At 40.7% G+C, this 18,342-nt stretch overlaps 1 protein-coding gene across 5 annotated transcripts in view; it reads left to right on the top strand.

Moving 5' to 3' along the window:
• HTT (huntingtin) overlaps positions 1-18,342 on the top strand; it is a 170,462-nt gene that overhangs the window by 3,144 nt on the left and 148,976 nt on the right. For all 5 annotated transcript variants that reach the window (XM_044767917.2, XM_070506341.1, XM_070506342.1 and 2 more), the window contains exon 2: positions 12,522-12,605. In XM_044767917.2, the coding sequence (XP_044623852.2) occupies positions 12,522-12,605 (84 nt within the window). The remainder of the gene's footprint in view (positions 1-12,521; positions 12,606-18,342) is intronic.

Here is an 18,342-nt window from a genome sequence, read left to right as displayed (position 1 = left end):
ACACTAGCTGAGAACAGAGTGAAGGGGAGCATGGGCAGAAGCAGGAAACCAGTTAGGAAGCTGTTGCTGTGAACAGGTGAGAGGTGGTGGATCCAGATGTTGGCAGTAGCAAGGTGAGAAGTGACTGGATTTTGAGGGTAGAACAAACAAGAGTTGTTCATCTCTGCTAAGCCTGACTTAATGTAGCTGTAGTTAGTGTTGTCAGTTAGGATTGTATTCAGCAGCAAATAACAGAAAACCCTGCTGCAATAGCTCAAACAGATAAGAGTTTATTCTAAGACAAAAATAAGTCTGTTTGAGGAAGTGCAGCAGTAAGATTCGGGACCATTTACACGTAGCTTGTAAGCCCTGGTCCTCGTTCTTGGCCATTTTTCAGTTGAGTTATTTGTCTTTTTATTGTTGAATTGTAACAGTTCTTTATATATTCTGGATATTAGATCCTTCTCAGATATGTGATTTGTAAAAACGTTCTCCCTTTCTATGGGTTGTCTCTTCACTTTCTTGACAGTGTCCTTTGAGGCACAAGTTTTTACTTTTGGTGAGGTCCAGTTTTCTATTTTGTCTTTGCTTGCTGTGATTTAGGTGTTATATCTTAAAAAATGTTGCCTAATTCAGGGTCACAGAGGTTTATTACTCCCATGTTTTCTTTTAAGAATTTTAGATTTTTAGCTCTTACATTTAGGTCTGATCCATCTTGAGTAAATCTTTATATATATATAGTGTAAGGTAAGGGTTCGACTTCATTCTTCTGCGTGTAGATATCCATTTGTCCCAGCATCATTTATTGAAAAGACTGTTCTTTCGCCATTGAATTGTCTTGGCACCCTTGTTGAAAATTAATAGCCTGTAAATGTATGGGTTTATTTCTGGACTCTCCGTCTTCTTCCATTGATTTATATGTCTGTCCTCTACCAGTACGTTATAGTCTTGATCAATCTAGTTTTGTATCAGAGTTTCACATCATGAAATGTGAGTCCTCCAACTTTATTCTTTTTTAAGATAGTTTTGGCTATCCTGGAACCCTTCTGTTTCCAGATGAATTGTCAGGTTAGGTTGTCAGTTTCTCCAAAGAAGCCAGCTGGGATTCTGATGGGGATGCACTGACTCTCCAGATCAGTTTGGGGAGTGTTGGCGTCTTAACAATATTAAGTCTTCCAATTCGCGAACATTGGGAACTTTTTATGTAAATGGTCAGATAGTCAATATTTCATGCTGTGTGGGCACACGCCTCTCACAACTACTCAAGTCTGCTTTTGTAGACTAGAAGCAGCCAGAGGCAGTAGGTGAGTGAGCGAGTGCGACTGTGTTCCAAGAAAGTCTTGTTCATGACATTGAAATTTGAATTTCATGTAATTTTCACATCATGAAATATTCTTCTTTAATTTTTTTTTTTTTGGTCAACCATTTAAAAATGTAAAAACATTTCTTAGCTTGCAGGCTGGCTAAAAATAGGCAGGCTGTAGTTTGCCTACTCATAGATTAAACATGATAGGATCACTTTTGGGAAGCAGTTTTTCTGCTGAGGAAGATTGGCCCTGAGCTAACATCCATGCCCATCTTCATCTACTTTATATGTGGGACACCTACCACAGCATGGCTTGCCAAGCGGTGCCATGTCCACGCCTGGGATCCAAACCAGCAAAGCCCGGGCCCCTGAAGCGGGACATGTGCACTTAACCGCTGCACCACTGGGCCGGCCCCTTTTGGTTGCTTTTTATTAATTAGTTTAAAAAATTTTGCAAGTTACACATATATGTTGTAAAAACATCTGCAAACAGCACAGAAGATGAAAAACAAAGCCCTTCTCCCAGTCTCATTCCCTAAAAATAACAATTATTAAGTTGCTTCTTTGATTTTTTTAATGCATATACAAACATTTAAAGGTGTCCTTTTTTTTGTTTGCATGACTGAGATCACGCCGTATTTTTTTCGCTTAGCAATAATAGAGAGATTGTTCACTAGCAGTGCCTGTAATTCTTATTAATTGCTATATAGTAGTGTAGAATTTCTTTTTAAAGAGGACTTTTGGGATTAAACATTGTGCCGGCTTTCAAATGGGCTGCTGACACGTTCTTTCTGCCCTAAGAGGACCCACCCCCATTACCTCCAGTTCCTGCAAGTGAGCCAACCACTTGGTAAACTACCTGGGAATGGATCCACCCTCAAGACCTTTAGTCTTATTCAGACAACAAGAGGGAAAAATAAAGATATAAGATACTATTTGAAGATATAGAAGGGGCTGGGCCTGTAGCGTAGTGTAGTGGTTAAAGTTCCATGCACTCCGCTTCAGCAGCCCGGGTTCACACGTTCGGATCCTGGGTGCTGACCTACTCCACTTGTCAAGCCATGCTTTGGAGGCATCCCACGTACAAAGTGGAGGAGGACTGGCGTAGATGTTAGCTCAGGGCTAATCTTCCTCAAGCCAAAAAAAGAAAAAAATAATAAAGGTATGGATAAAGATAAAGATATTAGACACTATTTAATATCTCATTAAATTGAATCAACTCAGGTGCTAGAATATGTTTTAGAGACGAGAAATGCCATAGATCCTTGCTGCTCAAAGTGTAGTCTCAGGGCCGACAGTTTGGTATCACTTGGGAGCTTGCAAGAAGTACAGAATCTCTGCCTGACCTTAGACCTGCCAAATCAGACTTTGCATTTTAACAAGTTCTGCGAGCAATCTGTGTCCTCATTAAAGCTTGAGACGCTCCACTGTAGACGATCAGGCCTTAGGTTTGTTGTTGTTGGTAACGCTGTCAGCATTTGGGAGGGAAGATTTATGTTGCTTATATATGTCCAGGTGTAGCTGAGGCAGTATAACTTCTCTCCCTAGGGCCATTGAGCATTTGTGTAGCTGCAGAGTAGGTTGTAACACTGACAAGTAAGCTTCAGTGGCATTAAGAGCTCCCAGCTACTGGGAGTGGGGGCTTAAGTGGGGATTGGACTAGATGACCCGGAAAGATTCCTTTCAACCAAGTGCCTATTGTGTGTCGGGCCCTGTCCTGGGCACTGGTGTTAGAGCAGTGAACAAAACAAATGGTGATAAATATTATGGAGAAAAAGCAGAATAAGGAGGAGAGGGGGTGTGCGATTTTGTTTGAAGTGCGCTGAGAGGATGATACTGGAGCAGAACGGAGGGAGCAAGCCATATTGATATCTGAAAGAAAAGAGGTCCAGGTAGAGGGGACAGAAAAGCAGCAGTGCTTTCCATATTCGAGGAATAGTAAGGGGGCCAGTGGCTGAAGCAAAACAAAGGTCTGAAATAGGAGATGAGGGGGCTGGCCCCGTGGCCAAGTGGTTAAGCTCGCATGCTCCGCTTCGGCAGCCCAGGGTTCGGATCCTGGGCGTGGACATGGCACTGCTCATCAGGCCATGCTGAGGCAGCGTCGCACATAGCACAACCAGAAGGACCTGCAACTAGAATATACAGCTATGTACTAGAGGGCTTTGAGGAGAAGGAGAAGAAGAAAAAAAAGATTGGCAACAGATGTTAGCTCAGGTGCCAATCTTGAAAAGAAAAGAAGAAATAAGAGATGAGGTTAGAGGGGTTGGAGATCAGAGATGAGGGTCAACCCTGTGGGGCCTGTACCCAGTCTAAGGACCTTGGATTTTACTCTGACCAGATACACACTTGTGTGCTGAAACAAGTGATCTAATTTATGTTTCTGAAAGACCACTTTGACAACGCCAAATGCTGGTGCAGATGAAACTGGGTCACTTGATCATTGCTGGTGGGACTGTGAAATGGTCCAGCTGCTCTGGGAAACAGTTTGGTGGTTGCTTGTAGAACTGAACACACAGTTCCTGTGTGGCCCGGCAGTCACACTCCTGGGCATTTATCCCAGAGAAACGACAACCTGCGTTCACACAGAAACCTGTGCACGAGTGTTCGTAGCAGCTTTACTCATAATAGCCAGAAACTGGAATCAGCTTAGATGTCCTTCAGCAGGTGAAAGGTTAAACTACTCAGCAATAAAAAGGAACAAACTCCTGATACATGCAACAACTTAGATGAATCTTAGGGAAATTGTGCTAGTGAAAACAGCCAATCTCCAAAGGCTACCTATCGTGTGATTCTATTTATGTAATATTTCTGAAATGACAGAGTTCTAGGAATGGAGAATAGAGGAGTGGTTGCCAGGGTTAGGGACAGGGTGGTGGGTGGGATCCCCAGAGGAGGAAGGAGGGGGTGGGAGTGGTTCTGAAAGGGCAAAGAGAGGGATCCTCGTGGTGATTGAAATGTTCTATATCTTGACTTTGGTGTTGGATACACAAGCTTACACATCTGATAAAATTGTTTAGAACTAGATGCACATGCACACACACATACACACACACAAATGAGTAAAAGTAAAACCAGAAATCTAAAATCAGTGGATTGTGTCACTGTCAGTGTTCTGGTTGTGATATTATACTATAGTTTTTCAAAATGTCACTACTGTGGGAAACTGGGTGAAGTGTACACTGGATCTCTATTATTTCTTATAATTGCATGTGAATCTACAATCATCTCAATAAAAACTTCAAATTTAAAAAAAGGTCTGTGCTGGTGGACAGGGAGCATGAATGAAAGGGGGAGATGGCTGGAAAGTATTGAAGTAATCAAAGCTAGAGGTGCTGGCAGCTTGTGCCAAGTGGTCAGAAGTGGTCAGATTCTGGATCTCTTTGGAGGAAGAGCTGACAGGATATGCAGACAGATTTTCAAGAAACTGAGATTATGATTCGCATAGCATGAAATTCACCATTTCAAAGTGTACAATTTAGTGGTTTTTAGTATATCACAAGAGTCTGCCACCATCACCACTATCTAATTTCCAGAACATTTCATCACCCCAGAAAGAAAGAAACCTCTCCCCATTAGCAATCATTTCCTATTTTCCCTCCCCCAGCCCCTGGCAGCCCCTGTCTCTGTGGATTTGCCCATTCTGGACTTTTCTTATGAATGGAATCATACAAGATGGGGCCTTGTGTTAGACTTTTTTCACTTAGTATAACAGATTGGTTTGTGGATTTCACCTTTTTCTGTTAGTAATTGTGACTGCATTCAGTTAGATCACTAGTGAGAAAGGCTTTATTTTAAAGGCCCTTTTCTATGATACAGACTGTAGTGTGGGGCAATCTTAGGCTTTGGTTCCCCTAATCAGACAGCACTTTTATTTTTAAATTATGTATGAAACATAATTCCACAATGACTCTTTGTGTCCCATTTCTTCTTAAAAAAATTTTTCTGAAAGAGTCCTAATTTTCTAGGAATACTCTCACATTAGTATAGTACTTGGCAAAACTTAAAGAGCAGCTGATGAGGAATCCGAAGACTTGGATCCCTGCCCAGCTGTTTCCAGCCCTGCTCCTGCAGGACATGCAGCCTCCAGCCCTCAGGTCTACTCACTCTGTGGGGTGTGCAGGCACTGACTTGAAATGTGTATGTGAAAGTGCTGTGAGTACGAGTAGCCAGACAGGTGCAAAATGAATGCTTGTTTTCAGTTCCTTGGGTAATACAGGCCTCTCCCTTGCCCATCTTCAACCTGGAATCATATCTTTCATGCATAATCTTAAAGTAGCGTAATTCTAAAAACAAGAGATGAGAGGGCTTGAATTCTTATTTTTAGAATGAGTCCTTTGATCATTGTTTTAACGTGAATGTAGTATGCTGTAAAGTCCTTGATTTTTATATGATTCTCCTTACAAATGTGTGTTTACGTGCAGATTGCTTCATTGCACAACCAGAGGGGGCTGGCTGAGGTTTGTTTTCATTTTGAAGGTGAAATTTAAATGCCTTAAAATGACATTTTAACTTAATGACATTTAAACTTAGAACGACTAAGTTTACCAAAAAATGGTTGAAGAGTCAGGACTGTGCTCACCCTGTTCATCCAGTTCCTGCCCAGCGCGCAAAGCAGTTCCGTTGTCATCTTAATTTCCATACTTACTTTTCACGTAGAACAAGTCAGTTTGAGTTATCAGTTCATCAATCTAGTTAAATTCCAGGGAAGAATGAAATAGTTGTAATTTTTTAAACTTCCAAGTTTGTTTACTGGACAAAATAAGACAGGAAGGAGGTATTTCAAGCAGGGACCATAGAACGTATGAGACCTGGGTTTGAGGATGCATGCCCAAAACAGGTGAGTTATTTCGAGTGGCCAGAGTTCTCTGAAGGTTCAGAAATACAGACTGAAGATGGAGCTTGGAAAGTAGCCTGAGGTCAAATTGTGATGGACCTTGTTCAACCGGGTTTGGAAGTTTACACCGGCTGGTAGTGGCTTGTTATACTTACTAATTACGTTGCTGCCTTTACATCTTTCAGTGGGTACACTGGAAGGTTTTTTTCTTTTAATTTTCTGATAGTTTTGGTTAATGTCTCTTTGTTGGGGTGTCTGAGGGTAAAGTCTGATCCTCACACTTTAAAACGTGGGTATTTCTTCAGTGTGATAAAAGAGGAGATAATTTTTACAAGATTTTGGTTACACTTGCCCTCATATTTAAGCTGGTATTTTTAGGGTTTGACGTGGTAAAATTGTGTAGTTCTTTAATGATAATATGTCAGTTACACACACGTGTAGCCCTGTTAAACATAACAGTGGGTTTAAGAAAAATGAAGCAAAATCAAAGTATTTGGGTAGCAACCAGGTGGTTTGTTCTTATGCTTCTCATACAAAATAGGTACTTACTATTGTTTGAATTTTAATACTAGCAACTATTGAAGACATTGACTGTCTACCCACAGAATTTTATAATGCTAAGGCTATCAAGTGTGGAAAAGATTAAAATTTAGATTTTTTTTTTATTGAGTTAATGATAGGTTACAATCTTGTGAAATTTTAGTTGTACATTAATGTTTGTCATTTGTGTTGTAGGTGCACCACTTCACCCTTTGTGCCCACCCCCCACCCCACCTTTCCCCTGGTATCCACTAATCTGTTCTCTTAGTCTACATTTTTAAATTCCTCATATGAGTGGAGTCATACGCAGATTATCCTTCTCTCGCTGGCTTATTTCACTCAACATAATTCCCTCAAGGTCCATCCATGTTATTGCAAATGGAGTGATTTTGTTCTGTTTTGCAGCTGAGTAGTATTCCATTGTATATATATACCACATCTTCCTTATCCATTCGTCTGTTGATGGGCACTTAGGTTTTGCTTCCATGTCTTGGCTGTTGTAAATAATGCTGCAGTGAACATTGGGGTACACAGGACTTTTGGGATTGCTGACTTCAAGCTCTTTGGATAAATACCCAGTAGTGGGATGGCTGGATCGTATGGTAGTTCTATTTTTAATTTTTTGAGGAATCTCCATACTGTTTTCCATAGCGGCTGCACCAGTTTGCATTCCCACCAGCAGTGTATGAGGGTTCCTTTTTCTCCACAACCTCTCCAACATTTGTTGCTATTAGTTTTAGATATTTTTGTCATTCTAATGGGTGTAAGGTGATATCTTAGTGTAGTTTTGATGTGCATTTCCCTGATGATCAACGATGATGAGCATCTTTTCATGTGCCTATTGGCCATCCGTATATCTTCTTTGGAGAAATGTCTGTTCATGTCTCCAGCCCATTTTTTGATTGGGTTTGATTTTTTGTTGTTGAGTTGTGAGAGTTCTTTATATGTTATGGATATTAAGCCTGTGTCAGATATGTGACTTGCAAATATTTTTTCCCAGTTAGTGGGTTGTTTTTTTGTTTCAATCCTGTTTTCCCTTGCCTTGAAGAAGCTCTTTAGTCTGATGAAGTCCCATTTGTTTATTCTTTCTGTTGTTTCCCTTGTCTGAGAAGACGTGGTGTCCGAAAAGATCCTTTTAATACTGATGTCAAAGAGTGTACTGCCTACGTTTTCTTCTAGAAGCGTTATGGTTTCAGGTCTCACCTTTAGGTCTTTGATCCATTTTGAGTTTATTTTGGTGAATGGTGAAAAAGAATGGTCAATTTTCATTCTTTTACATGTGACTTTAAAATTTAGATATATTTTGCCAGATTTGTTTTTTCCTAAAAAGGATTTGGATTGCTGGAAAATGATTGTGGATGAGGTAAGAAGAGAAACTTAAAATATTGCTTTCTTCTTAGCTGACCATGATAGAAAGTATACTATCCTCTTTTTTTTTTTTAAAGATTTTATTTTTTTTCCCCAAAGCCCCCCGGTACATAGTTGTATATTCTTCGTTGTGGGTCCTTCTAGTTGTGGTATGTGGGACGCTGCCTCAGCGTGGTTTGATGAGCAGTGCCATGTCCATGCCCAGGATTCGAACCAATGAAACACTGGGCCGCCTGCAGCGGAGCGCACGAACTTAACCACTCAGCCACGGGGCCAGCCCCTACTATCCTCTTTTTGATAGTAAAGTCTTGAGAGTAAGACTCATCGAAGGTGTTGTTAAAAGACCTGTGATTGATTGTCTTGATTACAGCTGGAGGGATTCCACAGGCTAGGCCTGTCGTTCCACAAAGTGTTTGAGTTCAAGTATGTTGGGATTTCTCCACAATTTTCTTTCTTTCTTTCTTTTTTGGTGAGTAGGATTGGCCCTGAGCTAACATCTGTTGCCAGTCTTCCTCTTTTTGCTTGAGGAAGATTGTCCCTGAGCTAACATCTGTACCAGTTTTCCTTTATTTTGTATGTGGGTTGCCACCACAGCATTGCTTGATGAGTGGTGTAGGCCTGTGCCTGGGATTCAGACCCAAGAACCATGGGCCACTGAAGTGGAGCGTGCAAACCCAACCATGATGCCAGCGGGCCAGCCCTCCACAATTTTCTTTTTTAAGCTTTGTTGTTTCTACTTTTCTTTCATCTCTTGGTCCTAGAAACTTAGGTTTAAAGTAATTTTCGTTTATCTTCTGAATCCTATTTATGAGACTGACTCAAGAACTTTTGAGTCAGTTTTAATGTGTATTTGACCTATTCTCCTACAGAAAACATTTATTTATCCATTCCTTTATTTGCAGTCTATGAAGCACCTGTAAAGTGTAGGTGTTGTGCTGAGTGTTAGTAATAGAGATATGATACGGTCCTTGCTCTTAGTCTGTCTCCCTGGGGAGGTAATCGGAGGAACAGCTGTTCCCTAAGTGCGATGGAAGTGCTGCTGGCAGGGCCTTGGGAAGGGGCCCTGGTGACTAAGACAGGCTTTCCCCACCAGGAGCTCAGAGGAGGAGCTAGACTGGAACAGACCACAGAAAAATGTATTTTTATTTTGTTGGGTTGAGATCAATATTCTGTCTTTGACAATCCTCGTTTGATAAACTTTTGCTCAAGTTCTGGCATGGGGAACAGCACAAGTAGGTCTTAATAAATCATGTGGCGGGTATTTTTCATTGCTAACTATGTTCTTTTGGTTCATCCCATTTATGAGGAGAGAGACAAAGTTCTTTTTAAAATTCCTGTTTGTATCTGTCACTTCTAAGAGGATAGATAAATGTTCATCAGGCATGTGAGTAAGTAGTGTGTTGACTCTTTACTCTCTTTGGGTACCCTAGTGGCTCTACTGAGAGAGATGCACAGTGACACCCTACATTGTAATTTTAACCAAAGATGTAGTTGGCATATTGACCTGCTGCTTTTGTCAGTACACAGAGTTCTCTTGTCAAGTCCAGGGAATACTTTCTGCTTCATAAGTGCTTGTAATGTTGCACCTGGGGGGACCCTGGGACTCGTCTCCCCCAGTCTATGACAGCTGAGCCATTCACCACTGTGGTCTTTCTTATTCAGTACAGATGAGGCCCCGGTATTCTCCAGGCTATGCTCTGGGCAGCCATGGCCACTGATCTGAGTTGGCCCATCCAGAGATACCTGGCTACCGCTGCTACTTCAGTGAGCTGTTCAGTTACGGTTGGGAAAGGGCCCACTCAGAGCAAGGGGCTTGCCATGAATCGCACACTCACTACCTCTCAGGCTTGGCAGCGGAGACTCCACAGGATGAAGGTTTTGTTTAGATTCTGACTTTGCTGGAAATCTCTGGTCCTGAGTATTTATTTCTATTCTGACCACCATTAAATTGTGAGGTGCATTTAGTTTAGCATTTGTCAATTTTTTTCTCATTACCACTCCCCTGAAGAATCATTTTAGATCCAGTGTAAGACACTGTCACCTTGAGGGGCCACTCCCTATATAGCTAGGAGACTGGTGTGTGATTTCAGTTCATTTAAGGCCTTGGGCAGGTTTTTCACTTTGGAAGTCAAAGAATAATGGATAGGTGAGTTAGTTTGCCTCCTAAAATGCTTAAAATGATCGGTGTTCTTTAATTTTCTTCATGGCTGTCTTAAACTGGGTAAACTCTAAGCTACTTTAACAGAGACTTTAATATGATACTTGGAAGAAGAGAGCACTTTAATTCTCCTAGCACATTCTTTTTAAGACCGAGGTATAATTTACATATAGTAAAATGTACCCTTTTTTTTCTTTTTTGCTAAGGAAGATTTGCCCTGAGCTAACATCTGTGCAAGTCTTCCTCTGTTTTGCACATGGGTTGCTGCCACAGTATGGCCGCTGACAGTTAGTGTAGGTCTGCACCTGGGAACCAAACCTGGGCTGCCAAAGTGGAGCACACCAAACTTAACTACTAGGCCACAGGGCTGGCCTCAAAAATGTACCCCTTTTAGTGCATAATTCTGTGAGTTTTGACAAATGGATAGAGGCATGTAACTACTACGACAATCAAGATTTAGAACAGTTCTACAACCCCCTAAAACTTCCCCATGCCCCATGCCTTTTTGCTTTCCAACTCCTCCTCCCTGGCCACTGGAAATTACTGATCACTTTCCATTCCTGTAGTTTTGTCTCTTCCAGAATATTATATAAATGGAATCATCTAATGTGTAGTCTTGAACCTGGTACACTGAGATTCACCCTCGTGTGTTAGTGGATTGCCCTTTTTTACTGCTAAGCAGTATTCCGTTGTCTGGCTATAGCAGTTTGTTTATCCATTCACCAGGTGAAGGACATTTGGGTTGTTTCAGTCATCATGCTTTTGAAGTGGGTGGCTCATGAGGATGGGAGTAGGGGATCTCTGCTTCTTGTGGTCACTTAGAACTCAGGCTCATTCCATCCTGTGGCTCTGTAGCCTTCTTGTTGTCTTTATCTGTGTCATCAAAAACTGGGTATTAGACAAGTTTGTTCCAATTGGAGGGAACTAACGGGCGAGATACCCAGGGCAAGCCAGCAAGGTAGACACTCCATATACCACTTCTGTTCCCATTTCATCTGTGAGAACTAAGTCATGTGTCTATCCCTAGGTGCAGGGAGGCTGGGCAATGGAACTTCTAAGCAGGAGGCATGTGTCCAGGAGGGGAAGAATGTCATTTTTGTGGATGATCAGCAGTCTGCAGTATAACTTGTCAGTAAAAGTCCCATTAAGAGACTGGGCGTTGGGCTCACACTCACCAGCCCACAGAATGATGGACTCTTACTGGGCCGTCATTGGGAAGCCCCTCTCCACTTGCCATGGACTAGGCCTCTCATTCAGGCCCTGGTTCTTTTCTCTGCCTGGGTACCCTGTCTGTTCCTCTTTTCGGCCACTGACTTCTCCCTTTGGAGGTTTTTCCTTGCCAGTTTTCTGCCCTGGCCATGTCTGAGGTCTCTTTTGAGGGTATGTCTTCACTGGATTTGCACAGTTGTGATAGCACGATTTGGAGCTGGGGTCTGGGGCTGGGGTGGGGTGGTGGGTGGGGTGCATTAGGGATTAAATAGTCACAGGTGTTTATAGGTTAGATTTTTTTTTTTTTAATTTCTTTGGTAACAGAATTCTCTCAAAAAGTTGGTAGTCTTGTAGTTTAGTTGTTTCTAGTTAGTACCATGTGCTGGTAACAACCACAGTCAAGTTCTTTTTTGGATGTAGTTCTTAAGCCTGCTTTATTTTTTGCCTTCCTCTTTGGATCATCCCTCTCTACCTTATTTCCATGTACCTACCTTGAAGACCTATGAAGCTATAGGTTTGGATGGGAAGCAAGCATCTTTAATCTGATCTTCCTGATCAGGCCATTTATCTCCTTTTGTTTGGCTGAGAAGTCTTAATAGGAGGCTTTGGAGAAAGGCTTTGAGCAGGAGGCTTTTTTGTAGCTATTTGGGGGTATCGGAGTGATAAGTCGTAGTGTATACCTTATTTTATACCAAATCGACAGCATGAGGTCTGTGTGGTATGCTGACTGCAGTCAATTAACAATGCGATTTTGAGCAGTGGAGGCCGCTTGGTGTGTAGGGTGTATATTACATTATGTATTTCATTGAATTGCGCACCCCTCCATTGTGTGATCTTGGGTGAGTCACTGCAATGTAATTTCTCCTTCTCCCTCAAGTGGGAAAAATTAAGTGCATTAGTAGCATCACATATCTTTTCTATGGAGCACTGTGGTTTAGGAAACCCTGGGTTGAGCTCATCTCCACCTCCCTGACCTGATCCCCTACCCTGCCCCCTAGCATGGAGTATATGGTTTATTCCTAGTAGTCAAGAAGTGCTTGTTGAATGAATGAATGATATGCAGAAATAAATGGGGTGGATAATTCAACACATGTTCACTTCCTTTCCTGCTTTCTTTTTTCTTTTAGAAAGAAAGAACTCTCAGCCACCAAGAAAGACCGTGTGAATCATTGTCTGACAATATGTGAAAACATAGTGGCGCAGTCTCTCAGGTAATTGCACTTTGAACTTTCTAGTGAGAAAAAAGCTTTATTATTTTCATTCATTTTTTTTCTTTTAAATAGATTTTATTTTTCCTTTTTCTCCCCAAATCCCCCCAGTACATAGTTGTATATTTTAGTTGTGGGTTATTATTTTTGTTCTTAATGGGCTAGAATATTCTTTGTCTTCTCAGTTGTCTTAAAACCTTTAAAGGACTCTTTCCCCATACTTCTAGCTATATATATATCAAGGATACCCAGACACTATAAGGAGTAATGTTTCCTTTCTGTAATCTTACGTGTGACAGTTGTAACCATTATGTTAATTAAACAGTATGTTTATATTTAATTAGCTCTCTTGGTAACAGTAATCATTTAAAAACCATCTTTTGTTTGTTATTTGTACATGATTGCAGTGATTCGAGCAGCCTGAGCCTGTCCAGTTATTGTCTCTCATAGTTCCTTTTCTTTGGTTCTGCGCTGCTGTCTGTTTGCCCTGTGGGGCTGCTGCCTGCTCATCTGGACTCTGTGGTTAGTGGGGTCATGGGCAGTTGACTGTAGGTCTGCTTCCCTTGTTGGTCTTTCTTCTGGGTGAACTAATGGCACCTTCTTTTGTAGCTTCTTTGCTAATTCTCCTCCTCCTCTTTGCTTTTGACCATCTGTCTTTCTGAGCATTGTTCTAGTAGTAGCTGTGGATGTAAATGTGTTAGGCCTGTTTCTGATGGCTGAGTGGGAGACAGATGTACCTGATTTCTGAATTCTGTTACCCAGATGGGCATATATGAAATACTTCTCTCCTTGCTTTTCTTTCCTTTGGAATAAAGAATTCATGTTATTCTTCTGCGAGACAGCTGGAAAGAGCTCTTTGTAATCTGTTTAAAAAAGCCCTGCGAATAATAATCTTGACTTTAGTACTGACAGAAAATTGGTAATTCACTTATTTTTAATTGCACATTGCATTTGTATTTTATACTTTCAAAGTGATTTCACATATTTCGTTTTAATTGAACTCCTTCTGTTGGATGTGAAATATAGTGGATGATTTCTGTTTTTGTCTAATTTGTAACAATGTGGGAAGAAGGTGAAATAAATGACAATATGTGCTGAAAATGAAAATATAAAAATTCTAAGTTAGCGTGCTATTGTAGAAAACAATACTATGGTAAAAGTACGAAAAAAGGTTTGAATTCCATCTCTACTCCTTTAAAGCTGGGTGATTTTAGATAAGTTTAACTTCTTGGAGCCTCTATTGTTGCTTCAGTTACGAAATGAAAACCCCATTTTATGGGGTTCTTGTGGGATCAAGTGATACATGTGAAACACTGTAAAGAACTGCATAGATGTATTCAAGAGCTGCCTGAGAGCAAGAAATACAACCTGTCACGATGTACGTTGTCCTATAAATTATCATTGCTTTTGTGTGAAATGACTTTAAAGGCCCGACAAGCATTTGGTGCCCTACTGCTGTAGCACAGCTCCGTTCATCTGATCTTCACCATCCAGGTCTCAAGGAATAAGAGTGGAAGAGATCTTGTTTTCCGGATACATAACCTTTCAAAATGCTTTATATTTATTTTGTTTCTTGGTAATTTTCAGTGGAATTGGTGGAATGTTGTGGCTTAGATTCACATATTAGTAAAGTATGTTGAGATATCTTAAGGTTGATTTGTGGTTCAGTTTGCCACCTTAAATCAAAATAGTAGCAGTTAATAGTTTTCACATTAGTACAGTAGTTCCCCCTTATCTGAGGGGAATGTGTTCCAAGACCCCCAGTGGATGCCTGAGACCATGGATAGTACTGAACCCTATAAATACTGTTTTTTCCCATACCAAGCTCTTATCTCGCACTATGGCCATAACTTTTGCAGTTTGTGGTGCAACAGCAAAACTAGCATGAATTTCTTCTTCTTCTTCGCAATTTCATGGATAGAAAATTCGTTCCCATCATAGATCTTAGCAACCTCAGCATGCAATTTTTTTCTTGTTTAAGTTGAGAACTTTCACCTTTTCACTTAAAGGAAGCACTTTACGCCTTCTCCTTGGCATATCCAAATTGCTAGCATCACTACTCTATGCTTTGTGGCATTTCTAAGTAACATAAGGGTTACTTGAACACAAGCGTTGTGATACCACAATAAGCAAAATGCTACTAAGTGACTAATGGGCAGGTAGGGTATAGAGCATGGATCCACTGGACAAAGGGAAGATTCATGTCCTGGATGGGATGGAGCGGGATGGTGCAAGCTTTCATCACGCTACTCACAATGGCCTGGAATTTAAAACTTATGAATTGTTTATTTCTGGAATTTTCCACTTAATATTTTTGGACCATGACTGACCATGAGTAACTGAAACTGCGGAAAGTGAAGCTGTGGATAAGCGGGGAGCTACTGTGTATCTATTCTGTTTTTATGGAATAATGCTGGTAGTCATTATACTTCTTATTCTACAGAGGAGCTTTTTTTTTTTGAGAAAGATTAGCCCTGACCTAACATCTGCTGCCAGTCCTCCTCTTTTTGCTGAGGAAGACTGGCCCTGAGCTAACATCCCTGCTCATCTTCCTCTACTTTACATGTGGGACGCCTACCACAGCATGGCTTGACAAACTGTGCGTAGGTCTGCATTCGGGATGCAAACTGGCGAACCTCGGGCCGCTGGAGTAGAATGTGCGAACTTAACTGCTGTGCCACCGGGCCAGCCCCTAGAGGAGGATGTTAATAGGATATTTTATGGACCCCGAGAGGTTATTTTTGGTCTCATCAGATCAAAGAACAAGTTTGTTTTAAGATGCTTTCCATACTTTGTAGGAATTTCAGAGGGTAGAGCTGAAGTGGCTATTTTATGTATATATAATGTTTTATGAAATCTTCTTGATGGCTGGTATTTCTTGTGATCTCTCCTTGAATGTAACTAAGTCTTTGGTACATTCTTGTAGCTTCTGTGATTTACTGACCTTATCTCCAGTGGGGTTATTTCAGTGGCAGCTTGTGGAGTTTTTAATGTGAGAAGTCATCTGAAACTTCTGGTACGTTGTGACTATTAGTCTGCTTGAGCTCTTGATTTGGTGGTCTGACCTACTGGTTCCTAAATGTGGATGAGCATCAAAATCATCTGGAAAATTTGTCAAAAATACAGTAATGATGATACCTCATTGCCCTCTTTCTCCAACACTCTTAAACTTTCTGTTCAGGTGGAGTCTAGGGATTTGTTTTTTTTTTTAAAGATTTTACTTTTTGCTTTTTCTCCCCAAAGCCCCCCGGTACATAGTTGTGTATTCTTCGTTGTGGGTTCTTCTAGTTGTGGCATGTGGGACGCTGCCTCAGCGTGGTCTGATGAGCAGTGCCATGTCCGCGCCCAGGATTCGAACTAACGAAACACTGGGCCGCCTGCAGCGGAGCGCGCGAACTTAACCACTCGGCCACGGGGCCAGCCCCCTAGGGATTTGTTTTTAACTAGTATCCTCTTGGGAATACCTAGGAACCCTCATGTAAGCAAGTGTGCTTGACAAGGTGGTTGACTAAAAATAAATATATAGAAATCCATAGATTTTCCATATGTTACAATAAATCAGTTAGAAAATATAATGGTTTGAGATCCAAATCATAGTAGCACCAACGTATAGCATTTCAAGGAATTACAAGAAATATGCACAAACTACATAAAGACCCTATTGATTTTCCTGACAAGTATAAGTGAGTACTTTCCTTCCCAGATGGGAAGATTTTATCATAAAGTTGAATTTTCTCTAAATTAATCTGTAAATTTCAAATGATCTTGATCAAAATTCTAGTAGGGGTATTTTTGAACTTGTTCAGCTACAAGAATAAATACACAACTGTTGCAAAGAAAATCTGAAACCATCATTAATTTGGTGAGACCATGTGCACATCACATTAAAATTGCTATTAGACACTGAAGAAGGTATAGAATAGAAAGTTAGGGAAGTGTGTGTGTATCTGCGTGTATGAATTTATGATGAAAGTCGCATTTTGTATTAGTAGGGCAATAATGGGCTGTTGAACCAACTGACTATTTAGTGGAAATTGTGTACCTCGTTGCAAACAAACACAAGTGTCAGATTAATTACATAAATGTAAAAACTACCAAAAGAACATTTAATCTTAGGCTAAGGAAGACTAACAATATAAAGGAAAAAATTGTTTTGGCTGGAATATAGTTCAGTATGACAAAGACCATCTTAAACGCAAAAGTAAATTCAACTTGGGGAAAGTATTGACAGCATATATATCAGAGGCTTATAGCCCGCATAAAGAGCAATTATAGTCATTAAGAAAAAGACTATCAAGCTAATAGAAAAATAGCCAAAGACCATGAATAGGTAGTTCAGAGAAGAAGAAATATGACTGGGCCAATAAACGTAAATAGCTAACACTTATTTCATGCTTCCTATGGAAAAATGTTCAAATTTACTAGTAATCGGTAGAATGAGACTAAAACAAAATAACATTTTTTACCTGTCAATTGGCAAACAGAAAGTACTCAAGATTTCATCAGAGGTGATACAACTTTCTTAAAAGGCAATTTGGCAAAATATAAAGCTGTAGACTGTCATCTGTGTTTGACTTGGCAGTTTCACTTCAGGCATTTATCCTTAGTCAAGGGTGTGATGATGTTGGTGCAGTGCTGTTTATCCCATTAGAAAATTAGAAATAATCTTAATGACTTACCGATAGGGGAGTTGAAAAATTTATACATTTATAGAAGGGAATGTTAGTTAATTTTATAAAAGATGACTGGTAGATATTTATATTTGTTATCAGAAAAGATATTAATATGTTAAAAAATTAAGATAAATCAAGAAAGATTGTTTTTTTTAGCTAAGATAAGTAACAGGGACAGGATTTGCCTTCCTGCCTAAAACAATTGATAATGGTTAAAATATATGTAACAATGGTTTCCAAGGCACTGGGCATCAAGGCAAAGAACAATAGCAATCCTGGAAAAATGGAAAACTAATGTGGGAGCCCTATGATTTCCCCAGATTGATACATGAAGGGAGTTTCTTGGCCATGACATGAGGAGGGGACACCCAGGCAGAGCCCAGTGGTTGTGGAACTGAGAAGACAGAGCTGGTAGTCCCAAGAGACCAAGGTGGCTAGAGCCCATGGGGGCATACCCAAAGAGGAGAGAGCTGCACAGAGCGATCTCTGGAGACCTGCAGAGTGGCTCTCAAGTCTTAACTGAGTATTGATACACACGTGCTTGTGAAAAATGACCCTGGAAGAGCTCCTGTTCACATCAGCCAGAGCGGAAACCTCATCCTTCGTGGGGCGTTGGTTGGAGGACTCAGAAGGGTTTGCCTTAACAACAGGGCTGACTTAGCTGTAGACTGAGATGTTCTGATCCTGCCTAAGAAAGCTTAAAAGCAAAATCCAAGAGGATCGTACTCTTCCAGAGTAACATCATTGCATTCCAGAGTAAAGGCGAAGAATATTTACGGGAATTCAAAAGTACATAGCACCCAGTGAGATAAAAGTTACAAGGTCTGGCATCCATTCAAAAATGATCAGGAATACAAAGAAGCAGAAAGATGTGATTCATAGTGAGAAAAATCAAGTCAAGCGGACCTGGAAATTGCACAGGTGGTAAAAGTGGTTCACAGAAACATTACAACAGTTACTGTAACTGTATTTCATGTGTTCAGGGAGCTAGAGAAAAGGTTAAATATGTTGAGAAAAGACATAAAAAACACCTAAGTTGAACAAGGGTAAGAGTGACAGTGGGTGTC

This window comes from Equus asinus, chromosome 3 (genome assembly GCF_041296235.1).
Source record: "Equus asinus isolate D_3611 breed Donkey chromosome 3, EquAss-T2T_v2, whole genome shotgun sequence".
NCBI classification, from domain to species: Eukaryota; Metazoa; Chordata; class Mammalia; order Perissodactyla; family Equidae; genus Equus; species Equus asinus.
This window is presented reverse-complemented; position numbering and strand designations above follow the sequence as displayed.